General features: G+C 46.2%; 1 protein-coding gene across 3 annotated transcripts in view; it reads right to left on the bottom strand.

Annotated features, from left to right (window-relative positions):
- ADCY4 (adenylate cyclase 4) overlaps positions 1-26,638 on the bottom strand; it is a 152,604-nt gene that overhangs the window by 33,365 nt on the left and 92,601 nt on the right. For all 3 annotated transcript variants that reach the window (XM_073575507.1, XM_073575506.1, XM_073575505.1), the window contains exons 3-12: positions 25,830-26,027; positions 25,586-25,750; positions 23,062-23,211; positions 22,512-22,657; positions 22,272-22,383; positions 22,016-22,143; positions 3,868-4,026; positions 3,643-3,775; positions 2,231-2,410; positions 2,020-2,063 (exon numbers count right to left, since the gene is read on the bottom strand). In XM_073575507.1, the coding sequence (XP_073431608.1) occupies positions 2,020-2,063; positions 2,231-2,410; positions 3,643-3,775; positions 3,868-4,026; positions 22,016-22,143; positions 22,272-22,383; positions 22,512-22,657; positions 23,062-23,211; positions 25,586-25,750; positions 25,830-26,027 (1,415 nt within the window). The remainder of the gene's footprint in view (positions 1-2,019; positions 2,064-2,230; positions 2,411-3,642; positions 3,776-3,867; positions 4,027-22,015; positions 22,144-22,271; positions 22,384-22,511; positions 22,658-23,061; positions 23,212-25,585; positions 25,751-25,829; positions 26,028-26,638) is intronic.

Genomic DNA, 26,638 nt, shown 5'->3' with positions numbered 1-26,638 from the left:
AACAATTCTGCAAAGATGAGTGGGCCAAAATTGTTGAAGACTCATTGCCAGTTATTGCAAATGCTTGATTATAGTTGTTGCTGCAAAGGGTGGCCCAACCAGTTATTAGGGTTAGGGTGCAATCATTTTTTCACACAGGGCCCTACAGGTTTGGATTTACATATGTTATCTTTGTCTAATATTTAAAATTGTTTGACAATCTGAAACATTTAAATGTGACAAACATGCAAAAGAATAGGAAATCAGGAGAGGGAAACTTTTTCACACAACTGTATATAACTGTAGTTTTGTCGTCATAAAGCGGGGGCAAATCACTTTTCTTTCACAAGAGCCCCAAGCTGTCAGTGTCTGCCCCTGATGTGGCAACACATTTCTCTGCCAATTTGATTTATGAAAGGAGCGAGTGAACTACGTTAATCTGCTTGTTCCTTTCATCTGAGAACCAACCGTACATGCCATTTCACCAGACTTTTGACCGGTTCTGTTACTCTGGGGCTGCACTCAGTTACATCCTAGCTTTCACTGTAAGGGTATGTGCACACGTTCCAGATTTGGCAGCGGATTCGCAGCGGATTTGGCCTGCGGATCCGCAGCAGTTTTCCATGCGGTGTACAGTACCATGTAAACCTATGGCAAACGAAATCCACAGTGCACATGCTGCGGAAAATTCTGCGCAGATTTGCTGCGGTTTATTTTCCGCAACATGTCAATTCTTTGTGCGGAATCCGCAGCGTTTTTACACCTCTTCCATTATAGGAATCCGCAGGTGTAAAAACGCAGGTGAAATCCGCACAAAATCTGCAGTAAATCTGCACTAAATCCGCTAAACGCAGGTCATTTTAAATGCGGATTCAGCCAAATCCACGCAGAAAAATCCGAAGCCAAATCTGCAATGTGTGTACATACCCTAATAAGCTGTGCGCTCAGTTTAGGTGTACAGCCGGTCGCTGAGCTCTTCACTGACTAGAGGAGATCATAGGACCAGTAAAACAACAAACACACTTGCTCCTTTGATAAAACAGTGAAATGTGTTAAGCTACTTTCACACTTGCGTTGCACAGACCTGTGTCGGTCTGCGCACGGACGCCGCTATGCTCCGCCCCAGCCACACCTCCTTCTGTAAGCTCCGCCTATGGGCGCATGACGTTGCATTTTCTGGTGCATGCGTCCTTTTGACGGTGCGCCGAGCGCACCAAAATGCAACACGGTGCGTTTGGCGCACCGTCAAAAGGACGCATGCGCCGGAAAACGTATACCTGTGCACGGCCTGAGTACCCAAGGCTAAAGATAGGGTGCACAGGTCGCATGCAGCGCCATGCGCCCATAGGCGGAGCTAACAGGAGACGCGGCAGGGGGCGGAGCTTAGCGGCGGCCGTGCGCAGACAGACGCAGGTCTGTGCAACGCAAGTGTGAAAGTAGCCTTACCTCACACAAAGAAGCAAATGTAAAAGTTCTTGCCCATGGCATCCATATATTCACTCATGCTTCCTCCCCTTGTAAAGGCAGTGTAAACAGGACACACGAAGCAGATGTGTAAACAGGACAAATGCAGCAGATACAATAATGTTCTAGGTGCACAAAACTATGCTATTAATGCTTGTTGGCCAGTCTAAACAGGCTATTAAACGTAGGCAGATAAGCTTGTATGTAGCTGAAAGTCACCTAATGTATATGGAACTTAATCATTAATTATGCAGTCATGGGAGTTTTTTTTTTTTTTTTTTTTTTTTTTAACAGTTATAGACAGAAAACATTAACAAAGCCCCCTTATATTATTTCAAGCAAACAGGAGATAACATCTCCGAACAGTACTAAGAAACTAGCACACTGCAGACAAGAGGACAAAGATAGATATTCTCTTCTCACAAGAAGCTGTGTGGACATCAGACACATGGAAGCCACAGGACAGAAGAGTCAAGCAGGTAAACATGTAGCAGATTCTATAAAGAGGGAATCTGACATCACAAGGACATGGAGGAAGCATTAAGCAGCAAGGGAGAAGAAGAGTCCTGCTCCTACTTGTCAGTATTTCCAATCTGAGGCATAGCAGACATTGGTAGATCCTAGAAAAGACAAAACAATGATATATCAAAGAAAGGAATTGACTAAAGAATGTAATCTAAATGTTAACCTATGCGTAGCAATACAGGACTTATAATAACTAGCAGTTTCCTGGGGCTTCTTCATTTCCCCAGTCTCTTTCACAAGTAATAGATTTATGGACACTTACCATTATACGGGAGGTGCTGAGGTTTTCTGGTATCAGACTGTCTCTATGATTAAGGTGAGCAAATGGTTTAGCAGCTCCCCAAGACTCCAGATAACGCGTCATACGGACAGACGCTCTTGTCTTGGTGACCTCAGCAGACCTTGTAGGCAGTATGTCATCTTCCTCGCTGTCCTCACTAGCCTGTTGGTAATAGTCAGCAGGAGTTTTATTCCCGGTCGTTATTATATTTGAATGGGCATGAAAGTGGATAAATTAACTATTACTTTTTCTCAAATGCAAAGGAATAATTGGGTGAATTGGGGTAGTAAGTCTACTTTACACAGCAAAATAAGCATTGTGGACATAACTAGCATGTTGGCATTACATGATCCATTCAATATGTCAGCAACATTAATTGTTATTGTCTGTTATTTCAAACTTCAAAGTTAGAAAACCCTTCTTAACCCTTTAATGCCCGAGATGGTTTTCACCTTCATGATAAGGTCAATTTTTAAATTCTGACCAGTGACACTTTATAAGGAACCAGTGACACTTTATGAGGTAATAACACAGGGATAACCATCATGGAGACCTGGAGAGGAATAAAGGGCATCGACAACCAGATTCAGGCCCCCCAGATTCATGGGGGGGTGTCCAATACGGTTGCCCCAAGTTCGCCCTGTCCATGCAGGCAGTCCTGACCTATGAAGTCAAGTTCCGCTGGACAAGGATAGTCAAGGCAGGTACCTGGCCCTTGGGAATCAATCTTGGCTCAAGACAGGATGAGTACATCTCCATAGGAGCACAGCTAACAGCCTCTTTTCCTTAGGTAAAAAAACTTTCAAAATGAAATGGTAGAAATGTGACACTAGGCTAAACTGAATAGCTGGCTGTCAGCTGGCCAAGCTCTTAAGGAGGAGTCAGCCTTTTTTCTAAAACATATTCTTAGTGTCAGCCTCCAGGTGCCAGCACCAAGAAAAGACTTTTTAACTACATAGTCAAATAGAGAATGTAGCCCCTATAAAAAGAATACTTTTAGCGCAATATGTATTGCCTTTGATGTGCACAAAAATCAGCAACTTTGATAAGCAAATTAGGTTGTTTGGTGCTCCCTTGGTGTGGTGGACAGCACTACGTATGATTCTGTAAGATATGATTTTCAAAAGGGCTACGTCCATTATATTGCCATATGCTTAGTTTAAATAGCGTTTTTGAGGTGACTGATCTGTAATTCTCACTCTCACATGTGATGGCGCTGCAGGTCCTTGGCATCACAGTAAGCGGATTTAGCTTATTGTTAAGGGACCCTTCTAAAAACTAATACATAGTCTCTAGTTCTTCACCTTTTATCACATTACTTATACGGATGCATGTATATAATTAAACAAATTATTTATAAAACATTTCAAGATGTATCTGTAGAAAAAACTCACTCGGGGGTCTATGACCAAGTATGTTTTTATGTTATTTTCTTTAAGATAAGGATCTCTCTGTCCATGTGTTACGTCTTCAACTTCATAGTCCCCTCTAAGGTGTGATAGAGTAGCTTCGGTAATATGCACTCTCCTAAAGAATGATGGATAAAGCAATCACATTAAGTTGGAGGTATACAACGTGCATGAAATACGAGGAGAAATGCATTACAATGCCAAGCTTACCCCGGCACCCCTCCTGCTTCCATGTGGTTGGCCAGTGTTACGTCATGTGACCAGACATCATACTGCCATTTCTGGAGCCCAATCACCCCACACAACACATTTCCTGAATGGACCCCAACACGCATATTAATATCCACCCCTGTGGCTTTGCGCAATTTCCTGGAGAAACAGTAAAAACAAGTGTTCAATTCAGTAGATTAAGTGTAGTCAGCAAAGCACAGCTGTACATCTGCAGGGCAGAAAAAATAACTACATTCATTCCACATTTAATAAAATCATGTTTTCAGGCACAGATGGTCATATTATTGTGGGAAATTGCCCACTGGTCTGACATTGCAAACACAAATGCATTATATGTAAAATGGATAGAGGAGTCCTGGAAGAAACTGGGGCGACCTGGCAAAGCGTAATATTGACTGTGCACATTCCTCACACGACTTTCCTCAGCCAGTGTGATAATATTTTTCAAGCAGAACACATTCTTCTTATGCCATTAGGAATATCTAGCTCTTTTAAGAATAGTACAAATATGAAAAAATGTCCTCTAAGCGAGAATTAGTTATTTTTCTGTGTGTTCTGAAACAATTCCACCAAACATGGAGGAGTGTAGTTTTGGCCACACTATCTCTAAGGTATAATAAAGTCATAGGTAAACCTGTAAAAGTTAAAAGGTATTTCTTCTGCGTCTGACAGGGAATATGAGTAAGTGACAGAATGTATGACGCTCAGCCATTAGAACAGTCACTTTTCCAACCAGTAAGCTGCTATATTGCATCTACAGTAACCTAGACATAACCCTTGACAACTATAACGAAATAGTTAATATCAGACTTTGTTAGCGCAAAAATACAAACGTGTCAAGAATGTTTTCAAACACCACATTAAAAACCCATGTAGAAAAGTGTTCATAAAAGGTTCATCAGAAAGTGCAATACCAAATTCATCACACACAATGTAAAAACAAAATTAATAGATACAGAATATAATATTCACAAAGTTGTCAGAGAGTCTTCTTTAACAATACATAAACCACTAGAAAGGCCATTACCAACCACTCTACAAATTTACACACACACACACACACACACACACTGTCCAGTAGCCCATATCAGCAGACCACTAGAGAATTACTACCCAGTACCCTATATCAGCGGACCACTAGATACACACTGCCCAGTAGCCCATATCAGCGGACCACTAGAGAATTACTACCCAGTACCCTATATCAGCGGACCACTAGATACACACTGCCCAGTAGCCCATATCAGCAGACCACTAGAGAATTACTACCCAGTACCCTATATCAGCGGACCACTAGATACACACTGCCCAGTAGCCCATATCAGTGGACCACTAGAGAATTACTGCACAATACTGCCCATATCAGCAGACCACTGGACACACACTGCCCAGTACCCCATATCAGCGAATCACTATACACACACTGTTCAGTACCCCATATCAGCGGACCACTAGACACACACTGTTCAGTACCCCATATCAGTGGACCACTAGACACACACTGTTCAGTACCCTGTTATGAATGAGTCACCGTAGGAGGCAAAAGCAGAAATACAAGCTAAGTCCAGAAAACCAGAGAAGTTGGCAACTATGAGATTGCAGACCCCTGAACCTATCAACACAACTAGCAGTAGCCGTGGGGGGTTCCTACGATGCCCTAGACCCCTCGATCACAGCCGGAGAATTAAATAGGCCTAAAGAAAGAAAGGGGAAATCTAAACTGCCCCAGAGCAGACCCCAAAGCAAAAGGCAGCCCCCAACATATAATGACGGTGAAGCAAGATGAAAACACTAACACAGACAGAAAGATAGACTGAGCAAAGACGGGGCCCAAATCTACCTAGATAGGAAAGGACAGGAAGATTGCTGTCTGCAATCTGCCAAAACCCTATCAAAGACATAAGCCAACAAGCTGATATGAAAAAGACCCTGAAGCCGCTAGGCTTCAAAAACTAAATCAGCACTCAGGTATTTTCAGAAGACAGAGCTAAAGGAATTCAGCACATCCCAGCAGGGAATGGCAGAGATCCAGAAAAACAAAGCAAAACAAAGTCAAAGCACCAATGCAAAAGGCCGAGCAGCAAACTTAGCTTTAGAGGAGCAGGAATTCAGACTGGTCTCCAAGGCTCCCACAGAGAAATCACCCGCAGGGCAGAAGGGCGTCGGCAGCCTTATATCCAGTCAGTAACTCCACTCAGCCAGTCATCATCATCAGCCTCAGGTGTTTGATAATCAGGCTCACTACCTTTCTTTACCAGAAGAGGGAGTTCCTCGGGCCTCAGTAATGAAGGGGAAAATGAACTCACAACAGTACCCCATATCAGCGGACCACTAGACACACACTGTTCAGTACCCCATATCAGTGGACCACTAGACACTCACTGCCCAGTACCCCATATCAGCGGACCACTGGAGAATTACTGCACAATACTGCCCATATCAGCGGACCACTGGACACACACTGCCCAATACCCCATATCAGCGGGCCACTAGAGAATTATTGCACAATACTGCCCATATCAGCGGACCACTGGACACACACTGCCCAGTACCCCATATCAGCGGGCCACTAGAGAATTACTGCACAATACTGCCCATATCAGCAGACCACTGGACACACTGCCCAGTAGCCCATATCAGCGGACCACTAGACACACACTGCCCAGTTCCCCATATCAGCGGACCACGAGACACACTGCCCAGTACCCCATATCAGCGGACCACGAGACACACACTGTTCAGTACCCCATATCAGCGGACCACTAGACACACTGCCCAGTACCCCATATCAGCGGACCACTAGAGAATTACTGCACAATACTGCCCATATCAGCGGACCAAAGAACCTCAAAGAAAATTTAAGAAAAGGATCAAAGCAACAAAAAAAACCAAGATAGCAACAAGAAAAATGACCCCTAAAAATTGACTTTTACTTCAATATTTAAAATCTGGACAATCCTAGCTCATAGGGTACAGGGCAATAAATCACAAAAAACACCAGACAAAAAATAATGATGTACTCAGGACAGCTAACCTTGCCCTAATAGGCCCTAACAAGTCCCTTCCTGACCGCGGAGGTTGGCACCCTAGTTGTAGACGATGTGGCGCCCCCGCTCAACGCCGGTGACCCTAATACACCGTAAAGCACCCTAGTCCACGACGAGGATACACAGAAAAACACAAACACACAATAAATACCCGAAAATCCCCTAGTGGAGAGACTTGATATCGACTCAATAAAGTGCAAGCTTATCTCATAGTATAGCCGTGGGCATTAAAAACCCACCCTAATTAATCTCGTAGTAAAAAATACTCAATAAACCAGCTTCCAAACACTTATCTTGTAGTAAAAAATACTCAATTAAGCAGCTTCCAATCACTTATCTCGTACTAAAAAGGGTTTAAGCTGCATGCAATAACAGACAAAAATAGAAAACCCCCCACAGGGCCTCACATGTTTTGATGGCTGATAAGTATTAATTTTCTAATACTGACAGACTGATGAATGAAAATATAATTTTTGGCTATATGTGGATATTATTGAGTATTTTTTTACTACGAGATAAATTAGGGTGGGTTTTTAATACATGTTAATCCAACACCACATCATATAAAGCACCCTGCTAATTGTGCACACCCATACAGTGAAAAGGGGGGGGGATATACAGGTGCTGTCATGGGTTCCGGAAAAACCGGCTACCGGTAAGTAACCATGGTGGTTTTCCCTTCACCCATGACAGCACACCTGAGAGACTTTTGGAGACTTCGAAACACCTTAGGGAGAGACCACCGCTTGCAGCACCCTTCTACCAAAGGTTAAGTCAGCAGAGGAGGATAGATTTAATCTATAGTTCTTAAAGAAGGTTGAAGGTGTGGCCCAGGTAGCGGCCTTACAAAACTGTTCAATCGATACCTCTGCCTTTTCAGCCCAGGAGGTCGCCATGGCTCTGGTGGAATGAGCCTTGATGCCGTCAAGAATCGGGATACCGCTAGCTGAGTAGGCTACACTAATGGCTTCCATAATCCATCTAGCAATAGTCCCTTTTGAAACCCCATAGCCTTTCCTGGCACCCTGAAAAGCTACGAATAGGGACTGGGACCTCCTCCACTGGCTGGTGACAGATATGTATTCTAGCAGGGCTCTCTTAACGTCCAAACTATGGAACCTTTCTTCCCCTGGATTCTTTGGATTATCACAAAAGGATGGGAGAATAATCTCTTGACCTCGATGGAAATCTGACGCTACCTTCGGCAGATAAGCGGGGTCTGTCCTTAGCACCACCCTGTCTTGAAAAACTATAGTGTGTATCTTCTGAGAGAGCCTGCAGGTCGCTTACTCTACGGGCTGAAGTAAGGGCCACTAAAATGATTGTTTTTAAGGTCAGAAATTTTACAGGGAGCTGATGTAATGGTTCATATGGTTCTTTTGTAAGGGCCTCTAGTACTATGTTTATATCCCAAGGAGCTATCCTGGGTATTGGAATAGGTTTAGTCCTATGATATGATTTGAAGAATCTGGCTATCCATCTATTTGCTGCCAAGTTGCAGTTATAGAGTGCCCCTAGTGCAGATACCTGAACCTTAAGTGTATTTACCGCTCATCCTAGCTGTAAACCTGCTTGTAAAAACTCCAAGATGGCACTAATCGGGGGTTCTTGTTCTAACGGCTTACCTAGGAACTCTAGGAATTTATTCCATGTTCTGCCGTAGATGTTAGTTGTCACCGGTTTCCTACTTTTAAGCATGGTAGCCACCAACCCCAGGGAGAACCCTTTACCCCTTAAAAGCGACCTTTCAAATTCCACGCCGTCAGATGGAATCCCTTGACCTGTGCGTGGAGTATTGGGCCCTGGGCTAGAAGGTCCGGGATCTCTGGCAGAACCCATGGATCGGAGACGGACATTCTCTGTAGTAGAGCAAACCAGGGCCTTTTTACCAGAATGGGGCTATCAGAATTACTCTGGCTTGATCGGTCCTGATCTTTTTGACCACTGTTGGGATCATAGCGACTGGGGGAAACGCATAGGCCAGCTTGAAGTCCCACTGAATGTGCAGAGAGTCCACTGCCCATGGATCTTCCCTTGGGTTTAGGGAGCAAAACCTTTGTGTTTGCCTGTTGTGTTTGTTGGCAAAGAGGTCTATCACTGGTTCCCCCCAAAGCTGTGTTATCTTTTGAAAAATGGACCGATTTAGGACCCATTCTCCCTGCCTCAGAGTATTGCGGCTTAGAAAATCGGCCCCTTTTATGTGTAAGGCTGTTAAAGAGTGTAAGTGTTGCTCTGCCTTGCCCAGGATGTCGTCGGCTGCTTTCATTAGGGAGTATGACTTTGTCCCCCCCTGGTGGTTGATGTATGCCACCGTCACTTTGTTGTCTGACATGATGCGGACCTCGCGACCCCTGAGTAGGGGAAAGAAGTGGGTTAGGGCTTTGTTCACAGCCCACAATTCTCTGAGATTGGAGGATGCCCTCCTTTCTTGAGGTGTCCATGACCCCTGGCCTACGTGACCCCTTAGATGCGCCCCCCACCCCAGGGAGCTTGCGTCCGTTAGAATCACATCTGTCACCTGTTTGTCCCATGGTATTCCTGCGGCCAAATTTGTAATGTCCAGTCACAAGTTGAGAGAGTCTCTGGTCTGTAATGAAAGCTCTAGACCTCCTTCTAAACGCCCTCCTAGCGCTCTTTGTGCTGCTAGTATCTCCCACTGGAGTTGACGGGTATGAAATTGGGCCCACCTGACCGCAGGAATACAGGACGTCAGAGTGCCTAGTAGAGACATCGCTTTCCTCAACGTCATCTGAGGTTGGTCTCGGGCTGACAAAGCCATGTTCCGCACCTTCTCTTTTTTGGCCTCCGGAAGCAGACACACCTGTTGTTCTGAGTCCAGGATAAATCCCAGGAAGGTCTGTTGCTTTAGGGGTTGTAGTTTTGATTTTTTGAAATTTATTCTCCACCCTAATTCTTGTAAGGTGTTGATCACCTAACTTAACTGCGCAGTACATTGGTCCTCGGAGTTGCCCACTATGAGGAAATCATCCAGATAGGGTATTATGACTGTATCTGGAATCCGAAGGAAAGCTGTTACCTCCGCTATGAATTTGGTGAAAACTCTCGGGGCTATGGATATACCAAACGGAAGAGCTGTGAACTGGAAGTGCTTCAGTATGCCTTGGATATAAAGTGCTACCCTCAAGTATTTTTGGTAATCTGGATGGATAGGGATATGATAATATGCATCCTTCAGATCGACTACAGCCATAAAGCAGTCTTGATGTAATAGCTTTATGGCCGTAGTCACTGACTCCATCTTGAAGGTCTGATTCCCTATCCACCGATTAAGTCCTCCGAGGTTTATAATTGTCCTGAATGATTGGTCCGGTTTCTTGATCAAAAAAAGTGGCGAATAGAACCCCCTTCCCTTCTGTGTGTCTGGGACTTCGTAAAGGACCTGTTTGTCTATTAGGTTCAGGATCTCTGCTTCCAAGGCCAATTGTTCTTCGGCCGCTCTTCTGATAGGGGTAACTACGAACACTGGTTTCGGTTGGTGAACAAAGGGGATTTTCAGGCCTTCTTTTAAGATGCCTAAGATCCAGGTATTGGAGGAGATCCTTTCCCAGGCCTGGGAAAAGATTGCCAATCTCCCCCCTACTTGAATACTGACGTCATTGTGGTGACTTTTTCAAGGTGGAGGTACCTCCAAACATAAAGCCTGACTCTTTTTTCCTTTTGTCCTCCAATCTCCTTCTATCGGCCGGAGGACGCCCCCTATTGAACCTTCCGCCTCTCCGAAAGGGCTGTCGTCTCTGCTCTGTTGGGAACCTGAGGAAGCCTTTTTTCCTATCGCTCGCTTTTTCTAGGATGTCGTCTAAGTTCTTTCCAAATAAGAATCTCCCATCACAGGGGAGAGAGCACAGTTTAGCCTTAGATTGCAGGTCACCCGGACAGCCTTTAAGCCAAAGTGCTCGTCTAGCAGCATTTGATAAACTTGTTTCTCTGGCCGTTAACCTCATAGAATCCGCCGAGCTGTCCGCTAAAAAAGCTGCTGCCCCGTGCATGAGATACATATCTGCCAATATCTTCTCTCTCGGGACCCTTGATGCTAGTTTTTCTTCCAACTGCTGCAGCCAGATCATGAGGGAGCGTGCCGTGCAGGTGCCCGCTATCGTCGGCTTTAATCCTCCCGCAGTCGCTTCCCATGCATGCCTCAGATATGAGTCTGCTTTCTTATCTAGCGGGTCTCTAAGAACCCCTGAATCTTCCAGGGGCAGGGCTGATTTTTTAGAGGATCTGGATACTGCTGCGTCTATATTTGGGACCTTGTCCCATATTTACGCGTCCTTTTCTTCAAAGGGGTATCACCTCTTAGAGGTGGAGGGAAGAGCCCCTGATTTTTCGGGTTTCCTCCACTCTCTCAATAAGCGCCTGGATCTTCTCGTTCACCGGAAAGGTATGCTTTTTCCTCTCCTGGAGCCCCCCAAACATAACGTCTTCTAGGGTTTGTCGCCTTCTCTTCCTGCAGGCCCATTGTTGTTCTAATGGCCTTTAGGAGGGCATCTGTGTCTTCCACCGGAAAACATGGCTTACCCCGTGTCGCTGTCTGAGGAGTCTGATGAGGACATCTGTTCCGATTGAGACGAGGCCGAAGAGGAATTTGAGGGAGAACTAGGGGGATCCTTTCTACCCTTCCTCTTTTTTTTAAATAGGGTCTTAATTGAACCCTCCATCTCCGACCTAAGGGCCGATATCAGATTAGCTGCGAAACTAGGCGCTTCCTCCGCCATAGTTCGCTGAATACAACTGGCACAGAGGTCTTTCTGCTAGTCTCTTGTTAGGGCCGCTTTACATATGGCGCAGTCCCTATTATTTTTCTTGCTTCCTGCTTTCTTGGGCCTTTCCTACGGGGTCAAACATAGTCAGGGAAACCCTATTAACACAAATGCTAGCTTTCACGAAGATCACTCACCACCCGCATTCAAGGGTACCGGACTCGGAGGCTGCATCGGAGCACGTGACCTGTGCTCTCTGGATCTCGAGGATTCTCCCGACCTGCGGCTGGGGCGGCTGCTGCTTGAGCGGCTTCCATGTTTGCGGCCGGAGGGCTGTGAGGGTGGCAGAGACAAGGACCTCTCCAGCTCTGACTCCATTGCTGCACCGTCTGCCCCGCTGCAGTACCTTGTTTAAATATGGCTCCGGCCTGTGAGTGACCTCCGATCAGCTGTCTCCCCTCCCCCCTGCGACCACCGGCCGACTGCCTTCAGAAAAAGCCGGCATCGCACCGGGAGCCATGACACCGTCGCCTGTTGCCGACGTCAGCAGGCGCGCCCATAATCCTCTGCGCCGCTGACGTCAGTGGCCGGAAAATGCCAGCGTCTCTCCCCTGTCAGATGCCTCGGGGATCGAGATGCGGGCGCGCGAGGGGAGGGCGGCGCGGTGGGGGCTTCCCGTAGCCACTGGGGATCCCACCTGCGCCCACACGAACCCGGAACCCCGGAGGGCCCGGGGACTGTGCCTCCAGCACCCGACGGCTGGCGCTACAGGTAAGATACCTGTTCTTCCCACGCCGGGACGGGCCTGGGTTCCTTCTTTTTTTCTTTCTTTCCTTCCTTCCTTTGCCCATGACAGGCACCGCCGACAGTGGGGTTCCTTCCAGGACAGGAACCCAACTGAAGCAGGGGAGAGGTGCCGCCCCTTATATCTCAGTAGGTTCCTGTCTTGGCGGGGCGGATCCCTCTCTCAGGTGTGCTGTCATGGGTGAAGGGAAAAACGGTAATTAGACCTACCGGTAATTGTGTTTCCAGGAAGCCATCCTGACAGCACGCTGGAGGACGTCCTTCTTATCCACAGTGGGACAGGAAACCACGAGAGTTCAAAAGGACCCTCCCCTCACCACCCTTCAGTGTTTTCTCAAAGTAACACATCTGGATGGATGCAAGAAGATTTTTATTTAACAAAATTTCCACATACACATGTTACATCACAATAGTACGGATGAGTATTCTAGGGAGGGAACTAATAGTGCTGTCAGGATGGCTTCCGGGAAACACAATTACCGGTAGGTCTAATTACCATTTTCCAGGTCACCACCTGACAGCACGCTGGAGTAGTACCAAAGGAGACTGGTCCTAGGGTGGGACTACCGCATGGAGTACCTTTCTGCCGAATGCTAATTGTGCGGATACCACATCTAATTTATAATGTTTAGAGAAGGTACTGAGACTGGACCAGGACGCGGCTCTGCAGATCTGCTCTGCCGAGGCTCCCCCCTCTCTGCCCATGACGTGGCCATGGCCCTAGTTGAGTGGGCTTTAAGGCTCTCGGGGGGATTCTGTCCCTGTGTCCTATAGGCTAGGCTAATTGTGGATTTAATCCATCTTGCAATTGTGGACTTCTGTGGACTGCTCGGCTAGGTGCTGCAGTCCTGGGTGTCTTGGGCCGCCTTGGTGACGCAGGAAAGCCACTGTCGTGGCATTGTCCGATAGTACCTTGACGTGCCTGTTCCTCACTAGTGACTGGGCGGACGATAGTACCTTCCATACCGCATGGAGCTCTCTGAAGTTGGAGGACTCCTTGCTGTCCTCTCGACCCCATCGTCCCTGGTAGTATCTTCCCTGGACGTGTCCGCCCCAACCTTGCTGACTTGCGTCTGTGGTGACTATGACCTCTGGGACCTGGATCCATGAGACACCGGTGCGTAGATTCTTCGGAATGGTCCACCACCTCAGGGAATTCCTGACTCGGTGAGACAATCGGATCGTCTTGTCTAACGAGCTCTGCCTTCTGTCCCAGGAAGACAGAACTGCCTGTTGTAGATCCCGAGAGTGGAACTGGCTCCACCTGACACAGGGAATACAGGATGTCATTAGGCCCAGAATCTTCATGGCCTCTCTGATAGAGACCCGTTGTCTTGCGAACTGGCGAATCCTTTCCCTCGTGTTGGTCTGTTTTACCTCCGGAAGGTAAGACATTCTTTCCTCTGAGTCCAGCATTACTCCCAGGAACTTTATTTTTGACTTGGGTACTAGATCTGATTTTTGCCAGTTTATAATCCAACCCAAGCTCTGCAGCATGGAAATCAAAGACTGACAGTCGAGTCTGAGCCGGGCCACTGAATCTGCTAAGATGAGGAAATCGTCTAGGTAAGGGACCACCGTAATATTTCTGATTCTTAGGTAGGCAACTACCTCTACCATCAGCTTCGTAAAGACCCTTGGAGCTGAAGCTAGCCCGAAGGGGAGGCAGCGGAACTGGAAATTATAGATTCTTCCCTCTTTCCTGACTGCAAACCTGAGATATCTCTGATGGTCTGGGTGGATGGGAACATGGTAATATGCACTCTTTAAATCTAAAGTACACATTACCGCCCCCTTGCCTATGAGAGGAATCGTGGATTTTATTGATTCCATTTTGAACCTTTTGTATCTTAGCCACCTGTTTAGGGGTTTGAGATTGATTATAGTTCTGGACTCTCCTGACGGCTTTCTTATTGAGAAAAGGCTTGAGTAGTGCCCTCTGCCTTCCTCTCGCGCGGGTACTGGGATAACTGCGGCCGTTGTTAGGAGGTCCTGAATATCCAGCCACATGGGGGAGGCAGAGTGGAGGTTAGAGTTGGTTATCAGAAAACGGCTCGGAGGGAGGGAGTCGAACTCTATCCTGTACCCCTGCGAGATCACCTGTAGCACCCAGGGGCTGCTGGAAATTTTCCGCCATCCCTCTAGGAACCCCAGCAATCGTCCCCCTACTCTGGTGGCGTCATTTCCTTCGGGAGTTTGACCCGGAGAAAATGGAGTCGTTATTTCTACTCCTGCTCTCTCCCCCTTTGGGGTAGCTCCATCTTCCAGTTTTCCCCTTCCCTCTGTAGTCAGACCTCTGGTTAAAACGGGGTCTACGAAAGGGCTGATATTTTTTGCGTTTCTCTTCCGGCAACCCTTTTTTTTCGTCAGAGGCTTTCTCCAAAATATCATCGAGCACCGGCCCGAAGACTTTGCCTCCCGAAAAGGGGATTGAGCAGAGCTTATTCTTGGACTGAACGTCCCCCGACCAGCTCTTTAGCCAGATGGCTCTCCTGGCCGCGTTGGTCAGGGACTGATTCCTGGCCGTAAATCTGACTGTTTCCGCTGAAGCGTCAGCTAGAAACCCAGTGGCTAACTTTAACAAGGGAAGGGATTTTAGGATAGTCTCCCTTGGGGTTCTATCTGTAAGGTGCTCCTCTAAGTCATCTATCCAGAGGTGCATTGATCGTGCTACCGACGTTGCTGCTATATTTGCCCGTATGACCGCGGCTGAACTTTCCCAGGCTCTCTTTAAGAGGCCGTCTGCCTTCCGGTCCATGGGCTCCTTCAAATTGGAGGAGTCCTCAAAAGGGAATTACCGTCTTTTTAGACACCTTTGCAACCGGGATATCTATTTTTGGGATTTCCTCCCAGACCTTGACCTCCTCTGGGTCAAATGGCAGTCGCAGTTTAAAGTCTCTAGGGACAGTAAGTCTCTTCTCTGCCTCTTCCCATTCCTCCAGTATCATTGCTCGTATATGCGTATTTACTGGGAAGACCATCGAGGTTTTCGACCGCAGTCCCCCAAACATCTCGTCCTGTACTGATAGAGTCTCTGGGGGTTCCTCGACCTGCATAGTGTGTCTTACAGCACCTAACAGTTCGTCCGTATCCCCTGATGAAAAGAGGTATCTCTTCCCCTTTTCTGCGGGTTCTCTCATCTCCTCCTCGTCTAGCCCTGATTCGGACGGGTCACCTTCCGACGAGGAGTCTGACTCTCTTGGCCTTTTACCGGATACCTGGGGAATCGGCTGCGGAGTCTGGGGGCATCTTAGGCCTGATACTGAAGCCTGTACCTCCTCCCTTATAATGGATCTCATGTTAGACATCATAGTGGCTTGCTCATCCCCCACTATGCGTCTGGTGCATGCGTCACATAAGGGCTTCTGCCATGTGTCTTTTAGTTTTTTGGCACAGATTGGGCACTTTCTCTCCTTCTTCTTAGACTCCTTCTCTGCAGGGGTCCCCTGGAATACATAGAATATGTGTCCTATGGGATCTGCCTACCTAGGGTACTGCAGTAACCTTTGGTGAGGTACTCACGTGACCCTGGCCATCTGGCCCCGTCTCAGATTTCGCCTGATCCTCCATCTCTGCAGGAGTGGCTGTATGGGGCTGCTCTCCACCGCTAATCCGGGCGATGTCCGACCTGCTCTGAATCCTCTTGGAGGGGACGTCGCCTGTCGGCTTTTTCACACCGGGCGCGCAGTTCAGTTCAAATCCTGTGACAGAACCGCTACCCGGAAGTACTACCGTCGCCCGGGCCCGCCCCCGGAAGTGACGCGGACGCTCGGGTCGCAATCCGCCCTCCCCCCGAAAGCTGACGTCGTGGACCCCGTGACTGGAAGCCCTGCGACGCCGCCTGGAGAGGCGCGATCCACCCCACGCCGGCTCCCCCCCTTACCACCTTCGCCTGGCTGTGGGTCTTCTGCCGCGCTGGCTGCGGAGATGTCCCCCCGTCCTCTGGTGCCGGGACCGCTTACAGGATGTGGCTCTGTAGAGGCGGCCTGGCTGAGGGACATCTGAGGCGACGCCTGGAGTCGAGAGCCCCCTTAAGGGAAGCGACTCCATCCCCCAGGAGCAGCGCTACACTGGGTCTGCTGAGGGACCCTCAGGTGGGTGTCAGCCTGCAGAATTCTTGAGGCGGGAAGGGAAAGGCTGGGCCCCCCGATCCTCACCATCTGCTCAGAACGGTCGGATCTCTCGTCGTTCCTATCCGCAATGGGACAGGAAAAAACACTGAAGGGTGGTGAGGGGAGGGTCCTTTTGAACTCTCGTGGTTTCCTGTCCCACTGTGGATAAGAAGGACGTCCTCCAGCGTGCTGTCAGGTGGTGACCTGGAAAGTATCTTTCCTTTCCTGTCCTTTCTAGCTAGTGTGGGCCCCATCATTTGCTCAGCCTATTTTCCTACCTGTGTTCGTGTTTTCATCTTGTTTCACCGTCAATACATGTGTTGGGGCTGTCTATTCCTTTGGGGTCTGCTCTGGGGCAGTTTTAGATATTCCTTTTTCTTGCTTTAGGCTAATTTAGTCCTCCGGCTGTGACGAGGCGTCTAGAATCATAGTAGGTACGCTCCACGGCTGCTGTTAGTTGTGTGGCTAGGATCAGGGGTCTGCAATCCGCGTAGTTACCAACCTCTCTGGTTTTCTGTGACTTGGCTTGGTCTTGTTTTCCTCCTCGGTGACCCATTCATAACAGTAGCCCATATCAGCGGACCACTAGACACACACTGACCAGTACCCCATATCAGCGGACCACTAGACACACTGCCCAGTACCCCATATCAGCGGACCACTAGAGAATTACTGCGCAATACTGCCCATATCAGCGGACCACTAGACACACACTGACCAGTACCCCATATCAGCGGACCACTAGAGACACACTGTTCAGTACCCCATATCAGCGGACCACTAGACACACTGCCCACTACCCCATATCAGCAGACCCCTAGACACACTGCCCAGTACCCCATATCAGCGGACCACTAGAGAATTACTGCACAATACTGCCCATATCAGCGGACCACTAGACACACACTTCCCAGTAGCCCATATCAGCGGACCACTAGACACACACTGCCCAGTGCCCCATATCAGCGAACCACTAGACACACACTGTTCAGTACCCCATATCAGCAGACCGCTAGACACACACTGCCCAGTACCCCATATCAGCGAATCACTAGACACACAATGTTCAGTACCCCATATCAGCGGACCACTAGACACACACTGTTCAGTACCCCATATCAGCGGACCACTAGACACTCACTGCCCAGGACCCCATATCAGCGGACCACTAGACACACTGCCCAGTACCCCATATCAGCGGACCACTAGAGAATTACTGCACAATACTGCCCATATCAGCAGACCACTGTACACACACTGCCCAGTACCCCATATCAGCGGACCACTGTACACACACACGTGAATTAGAGTTGCGAGCATTCAGTATTCTATATTTTATGCATATTTATCAGGTGGCAGATGTCCAAGAGCTTTCTTCTTACTTGGGAATGTGTAATTAATTGTGCATGTGTTCACAATAGTGGGGAGTAAGCAAGTGCTGGAAACCAGCAGCTCATCTCCCATTTGCCTAAAAAGACGGGGCATGTTAACAAATCCAACATGCCCAACCTTTCTCCCCACTTTCTGCCTCCCGCTGTCAAAAGAAAGCAAGGACACCTTTCTAGACATTTGAAGGTGAGCAGTGTATGGTCCCTTATACACAGTATATCACTGAAAATTTCTATTATGCGACAACATATATTTAGAAGAAAATAGATTTTGTCTGGGACTTAGTTGTGCTGATTTATTGGAGTTTTACTAAATAAAAAAAAAAAAATCCAATACTGTGAAGGAGGGGAGAAAACGAAGGGAAATGCACAGAATTATTCAGTTCCAATTCCTTGAGAGTTGCCTTGGTAACACAACTGACCTGCACAAATTGGTGGATTTACACACAGTTACATAATGGCAAAAGTATGAAGCGAAGTGGCCATGCATTCCCTACTTTACACAAAAGATATTTTTATATCTTCTGCTTAAATGTAGGAACTACATTGATTTATTGCTAAAAATAGTTACACTGGAGGAGGAGGTTTGTATTATGCAAGTTGCTGGACACAACACTCCTCAGCGCTATTAAACAGCGCCACATCAAAGAATACAGGCATGCAGGGTTTTAACCTTTTAGTGCCTTATGTTGTATAGAGCAGTCATGAGCACATTACATACATAATGCTGATCGCAACAGGACAGAAGCTTTACTGTGTGATCACCTGCAGTCAGGCTCCTGTAGTAACTACTGGGATCGGCGTTCTCTCCAATCCTAGCAATGTAACCCCTTGTATGCCACTGTTGTTAGTAACAGCAGCACATGAGGAGTTTGACGGAGGTAAAGCGCTTGCTATGACAAGCTGAGGCCTCAGTGTCTGCCACACACTATAGCTACTGTAATAAGATACTGCCGAAGGCAGGGCCTGACAGGCTGACAGCCAAGAAATGACAGGACAGTGTAAAACACAGAACTGCTCAGGTAGTGTTGGGTATCACCCATGCAAGCACTTAAAAAGGTTTTTAAAAAGGAAAAATCCCTCCCAAAATCCAAATAAAAAATGGTTTAAATCAGGAAAGAAAATAAACATGGCTTAAAAATGGTACATACTTAGCATTGCTGCATCTGTAACGACATGCACTATAGCACTACATCATTACTAGTGATGAGCCTACGTGCTCGTTACTAGACTTTGCCTCGGATGCTCGGGTATTCACTGAGTTTCGCGGGTGCCCGAGTGAGAAGTTCGCGCCCTCGCAGCCACGTTTTCCGTGGCTGTTAGGCAATCCCTGCATGTTTTGTGGCCGCCTTACAGCCCCGAGTATAGTGACACAAAAGAAAATTAGTTATTTTAAAACAATGTATTTATCGTACAAAAGTAGTAAAACATAAGTAAAACTACATAAATTTGGCATCACCATAATTGTACTGACCCACAAAATAAAGGCAACACCTTTTTGTGCAGCACATGACTAGTGGAAAATTGAGTAACATCAAAAAACAACAGAACTGCCTGGTTTATATTGCTCTCTATAATAAGTTAGTAAAAGTTTGATAATAAGTTACATGTGCCCCAAAATTGTCCCACGGACATGTACAACAAGTCCTCATATAGCTATACCGACAAAAGAAAAAGACAAATAAAAAATTGCCTTGTGCTAAAGGCATCAAATGGGGAAGTCATTCAGTGGTTAACAAAGACTTCGCATTAGTAGTTTGCATTAGATCATTTATTAGAAAATATGATTGTTTATTGACAGTGTCCATGCTAAATAATATGTTACTTTAGGCTATGTGCACATGTTGAGTAAATGGATACAGAAATTTATGCACCATTTCTTGGCAGGAAAAATGCAGCTGCATTAATGCGCACTTTTGCTTGATTTGAGTGAAGTCAATGGTGAAAAACGCAAGGCAAAAACGCACAGAGAATTGACAGCCCTGTTCTGCAAAAGCCAGCTTCTCCACCATGACAGAAGATCAGCTCTCAACCCTTCTGTCAAGATCACACCTCACCACTTGTGCCCTCGACCCACTCCCGTCTCACCTCATCCCTAACTTGGCCACAGTCTTCATCCCATCTCTAACACACCTCTTCAACCTTTCACTTACAAATGGTGTCTTTCCCTCATCCTTCAAACATGCCTCAATCACACCCATCCTCAAAAAGCCCTCCCTTGATCCACCCTCTGTGTCTAACTATCGCGCGATATCTCTTCTCCCTTACGCCTCAAAACTACTGGAACAGCATGTATATCTTGAACTGTCCTCCCACCTCTCCTCCTGTTCCCTCTTTGACCGGTTACAATCTGGCTTTCGACCGCATCACTCAACTGAAACTGCCCTAACTAAAGTCACTAACGACTTACTAACCGCCAAGAGCAAGCGACACTACTCTGTCCTCCTTCTCCTGGACCTGTCCTCTGCCCTCGACACCGTAGACCATTCCCTCCTGCTACAGACTCTCTCATCTCTTGGCATCACAGACTTGGCCCTATCCTGGATCTCATCGTACCTAACAGACCGAACATTTAGTGTCTCCCTCTCACACACCACCTCCTCACCTCGCCCCCTGTCTGTTGGTGTTCCTCAAGGCTCTGTCCTAGGACCCCTACTATTCTCCATCTACACCTCTGGCTTGGGACAGCTCATAGAATCCCACAGTTTGCAGTATCACCTCTACGCCAACGACACGCAGATCTACCTATCTGGACCCATCCTCGCCTCTTTACTGACTGACATCCCACAATATCTGTCTGCTATCTCAGCCTTCTTCTCTGCTCGCTTTCTCAAACTGAACATGGACAAAACAGAATTCATCATCTTTCCCCCATCTCACTCTACCCCTCCACCAGACCTATCCATCAATGTAAATGGCTGCTCTCTTTCCCCAGTCCCGCACGCTCGGTGCCTTGGGGTGATCCTCGACTCTGCGCTCTCTTTCAAACCACATATCCAAGCCCTTGCCTCCTCCTGCCGCCTCAAACTCAAAAATATTTCCCAGATCCGCTCATTCCTCAACCTTGAAACCACAAAAACACTAGTGCATGCTCTTATCTCCCGCCTCGACTACTGCAACCTCCTACTCTCTGGCCTCCCCTCTAGCACTCTGGCTCCACTCCAGTCCATCCTACACTCTGCTGCCCGACTAATCCACCTGTCTCCCCGCTATTCCCCAGCCTCCCCCCTATGCCAGGCCCTTCACTGGCTTCCCATTGCCCAGAGGCTCCAATGCAAAACCCTAACCATGACATACAAATCATCCACAACCTGTCTCCTCCATACATCTGTGACATGGTCTCTAGGTACCTACCCGCACGAAACTTTCGATCATCTCAAGATCTCCTTCTCTACTCCCCCCTTATCTCTTCTTCCCATAACCGCATACAAGACTTCTCCCGTGCTTCCCCCATACTCTGGAACTCTCTGGCGCAACACATCAGACTCTCACCATCAACAGAAACCTTCAAGAAGAACCTGAAGACCCACCTGTTCCGACAAGCCTACAGCCTGCAATGATCCTCGGTCTACTGAACCACCGCACGACCTGCTCTACCCTCTCCTACTGTATCCTCACCCATCCCTGTAGACTGTGAGCCCTCGGGGGCAGGGTCCCCTCTCCTTATGTACTTGTGTGTCCCTTGTCTTACACATGTTTATTATACTTGGCTATATTTCCCCTTTTCACATGTAAAGCGCCATGGAATAAATGGCGCTATATAAATGCACAATAATAATAATAATGCAGATTATTTTCTGCACGAAATCTACAAGTCACATCTGCATGACACTTCAGGTTTCTCATTCACTTTACATTAGGATTGCTTCAGGCTTTGCTAGCAAATCTGCATGGCAAAAACGCAGCAAATCTGCAACGTGTGCACAAGCCCTTTAGGTTCCATGAATGTATTCTTGGGACTACTGTTGGACCAGTCCTGGGGATCAATAATAATTCTAAACTTCCAACTAAAGTGGAAACAGAGAACACCACTAGTAGAACGTTACAAATGTTCTCACCGTATAGCCTGGCACATATCTAAGCCCATTTGTACGCAGTTTTTGGCATGGTCTGGCAAGCATTCTGGTAGTCCTGACACACAGTAATAGCAGTCTCCTAAAATCTTGATGCGCATGCAGTTATTTTCCTGAAGAAGACAAAACATCTCATGAATTTGAACATTCGTGTCTTGTGCAAAACTGAAAACTTTTCAAAGGCCACCTTATATTGCTGCAAGTTTAAGCGGTCACACTCATCTACACCCGCAGTACTCACCTTTGCAATCTGGTCAAACTTCCCAAAAAGCTCATTCAACATGATTACCAACTCTTTGGGGGAGCATTCGCTGGAAAGTAATGTGAAGCCCACAATATCTGCATACAGGATACTGCAAGACATTATTAATGCAGCTTATCTGAACAATGGTTCATCACCATATGGACGTGGGAAATATACAAGTCTTCATTGCAGAGACGTATCACAATGTCATTAAGCCTAAGATTTGCTTTTACACACCTTACATCTTTGTGCCGCTTGATATAAAGATTATGGAAGTTGTTGGTATTTTCTTGCTGTGGTCGCTTTTCTTTTAATCTTGCTATGATCTCTTCTTTCATCTCCGTTGCAATATACTGTGGCAGAATTGAAAGCAGCAGCTGCTCCTGCGAAGCGGGAAAATAGCAGTGTAAGATATAAAAGCAGCTTGATGCAAGTACATCTGCTAAATCGAAGAGGCATGGTCAATCCAAAAAAGCTTCAGCTGGGAAACAAACTCAATGAAGTTGATTTCGTTGATGGCATTTTGCCTATTATCACTGCCACAATAAATTATTTTACAGTATGTCTTCTCCCAGTCTGTTTAGTCAGACTAAATAAAAAAATAAATAAATAAATAAATAAATAAATATGCAAATATAGCAAAATCAACATGATTTACACAATAAAATAACTGATTGAAATCAGGCCTACAATAATGCAAAAAAAATAATTGTAGAAGAATAAGAAAAATTTCCTCTGTACAATATATTTACAAATGACCGATAATGGGAACAAAGCCCTACCGTACCTGCTGCCTCTCCTGCGAGTACAATTTGCGTCGTGATTTAAAGAAGTTGATAGCTTCATGGTAGGTGTCCTTTAATGCACTTTCGGTGACTCGTTTATGATAACCTCCAACCACATTCCCGCACAGCAAGATGACCACATCTGCTATAACCTGCAGACATGACAGGCAGTAAGCTACAGTTTTGCTTAGTCTTCTAATTAAATAAGCAAGTTCTCTTAATAGAAAAATATTAGATATTTAACAAAGTTTTGTAATGCCCCCATACACAGGTAGCAATTCGGTGAACAATCAACTGGCCAATTGCTATCTCTCCTGTAGATCACAAACCCCCTTCTAAACAGCAGCACGCAGCCTACCAGAATACTTTTGTGTCCTTAGTGAATGATCTGACAGTGACTTAAAAGGGGTTGTACGGTATTAAGCCTAAAGTCTGAAGTCACTAAGTGACTACAGGACTTGTGAATCCTCACAGCGTGCAAACTGCACATGATGAGGATTTTGCGGTGCCAGCAGCAAGCGGTCATGTGACTGCAAGTATGTGATTTGACTCCCTCCCCCAATCCTGAAGACAAGCGCCGAAATGCTCAAAGGGGACCCGGCACGCATCTCCTGCCTTTGGTGTTTATACTTACCCCTCTTACCCTTAGGCTGTGTTCACACGTTGCGTTTTTTTCATGTTTTTTTTTCGCGGATTTACCAAAAAATCTGCTAAAAAAAAAAGCTTAAAAGAAGCTTCCCATTCATTTTAATGCATTTTGCACTTTTTATGCATATTAATGCGTTTTTTTCCACGAAAAAAACGCTTTGCGGTAAAAAACGCAGCATGCCCATTTATTTTGCGGAAATTCTCGCATTTCTGGCTATTTTCTGTGTGTCTAGGGACACGCGGAAAAAAAATGCATAAAAACCGCGCTTTTTTTTAGCAAAAAACGTGAAAAAAAACGCGCGTTTTCTGGGAAGGAGTCCTGTTTTTATGCAGAAATTTTCTGCATACGTGTGCACATTCCCTTATACCTTCTCTATATTACATTGTCAACTCCTTGTATGGCTATAGGATTTACGCACATGTATCATAGTGTGGAGGCTTATTATAGCACTACTTTCTATGGAACGTAAATGATTGTTCCTCCATATTATAACAATCTACCAATTGCTGGCGTTGCTGCCCCTTTTATATTTTTTGGTTCAGCGGTGTGTTACAAAAATTTTTAAAATGACCTACTGAAGATAGATTTTTTTATCATTCTAATATTTGGTTTTTCTGCACTTTTTGTTTTATGGTTTATGCCTAGACTATATCCAACGTCACTCAATACACTTGCATTGAGTGAGGACAGATACAGTCTAGTTGGCACATGACTGCATACCTGCGGCCACGCTTCCTCCTCTCCCAGCGCTGAACAAAACTCACAGCACGCAGTGGACACGCTCTGAGGATTCACAAGTTTGTGGTCACAGAGAGTGAATGTAGACTTGTAGCTTAAGGCAGGACAACCCCTTTAACTTCTAGTGAAAAAAAAGCTAGATCATTCTATCTCCCAACATCTTTTTGGTGAGTTGGGAGGCTCCTCTACATATTAAGGGACATTTACAAAGCTAGATTATAGTGAACAACCATCGTTAAAACGTTTGGTTCCCGATTATCTATCTGCTCATTCATCGGGTACAATTATCTTTTGTGCAACGTAAAAGATCATCGTTTTTGGTGATGCATCGTCCTGTGTAAACAAGACTTGTGATGCCAAGAACCATGGCAACGTACGTGCACTGAACGATCTAGTACATAGTACAGATCACTTGCTTTGGGCTGCCTGTGTCAGACATTCAAAAGACAGCCAATCAGTAAAAGTTTACTGTCATATCATGCAGCCAGGCAGTCTGTGTTAAAGGAACACCTTAGGCCTGTTTCACATTTCCGTCTTTTTTTTGTCAGCCAAAATCCGCCAGAGGTGACAAAAACGGATCCGTTTCCGTTGTGGGCCAAACGGATGCTACAGTATCCGTTTTTAGGTCGGATCCGCTGCAGACGGGAAGTGGGAGAAATTTAAAGGAACCGCAGTCGCGCGAGAGAGAGACATTTCACGGACTTCTGGAACACTATTCAGGGTTAAAATCCCTGGCAGAGCAAATCTGGCTGGCATGCGCAATAAAAGATAGCGGACCATCGCTCAGAAAAAAACGTTTCAGAGTCCGTCTCCTCCACCTGGGAGCCGCTACAATTCTGACTGACCCGTCAAAAAACGGACGCGACGGACGACCGTCAGTCAAAATCCGCCGCTAATGTAAGTCTGGGGGAAAAAAGCGGATCCGCCAAAAAAGGAGCGGATCCATTTTTTCTAAAACTGACGGATTTTGACTGACGTCAAAAAACGGAAATGTGAAACAGGCCTTAGACTAATACACTGTTGGCCAATGCTGCAAATACAGGATTTGGCAGACTTTATAGTCTAAAGTCTTTGGGGGTACTTAATGGTTGGTAAAGGGAGGATAAACAGTGATCAGCTATGGACTGAGCGATTCCTACCTGCAAGGCAAATTCTCCAGCAGACTGATGACTTGAGGAAGATACGTAAACACTGAGAACGATGATATGTGATACGGAGCAGATAAGCCCAGCAAAGATTGCCCCTTTCATACACAAAGGTAGCATGGTGTACAAGCTGACCGTTACAAACAGTGTCCAATAAACCTAACACAGAACACAGTGTATTAGAAGAAGGAGAAAAGCATTTTATAGTATATGCGGCCATGTAGATTATTTCACGTACCTGATCCCACGGAGTCACAATGCTGCTAGTGAATATAAATGCATAGCCCATGGCGACTAGGCAAACCCAGATGATGACAGCCAACAGTTTCATACCCTTCTGTAGCACACTTTTTATGCACACCAGAATGAAAAGTAATGTGAACACTCCCAGGGCGCAGAACACACTTATCAGGAAGCCCACGTTGTCTGAGAAAGTCTACAGAAGGAAATACAAAAACATCATATAGTCATAACGGTCACTGCTAATGGGAAAGCGCACTACACCTTGTGGTGTTTTCATGCAATGATTCTTTCTGTACAAGAGACCATGCACTTTGATTATTCACACTGTACTAGAAAAGAATTCTGTGGTTTAAAGTGTAAACATCATAAGTGCATGAATGATAAATTATTCACAAAAATTACTGTATGTAAAATAATAAATCTGGACATGTATTATTTATTTTGCTTGCTTATATAGCACCATTAATTCCACAGCAATTTACAGAATTTATCATCGCTGTCCCCGATGCGGATCACAATCTAGATTCCCCATCATTATGCCTTTAGGGTGTGGGAGGATACCGGAGAATCTGGAATAAACCCCCACACGGGGAGAACATACAAACTCCTTGCAGATGTTGTCCTGTCTCACCTTATTCACTGCATACACAAGGAGCTAGTGTACTTTCTATGAGTGGTTAGTTACCCGACTTTTTACCTTATGTGTTGGACACACAAAGAAGTGTTATTATTATTGAAGCATAGGTGGGTACTGTGCTCCAGCCTAGTCATAAACTAGTAAGAAAGTAGGTTTACACATCATTA

This window comes from Dendrobates tinctorius, unplaced genomic scaffold, assembly GCF_039654945.1.
Source record: "Dendrobates tinctorius isolate UK_male_01 unplaced genomic scaffold, ASM3965494v1 ptg000044l, whole genome shotgun sequence".
NCBI lineage: Eukaryota > Metazoa > Chordata > Amphibia > Anura > Dendrobatidae > Dendrobates > Dendrobates tinctorius.
This window is presented reverse-complemented; position numbering and strand designations above follow the sequence as displayed.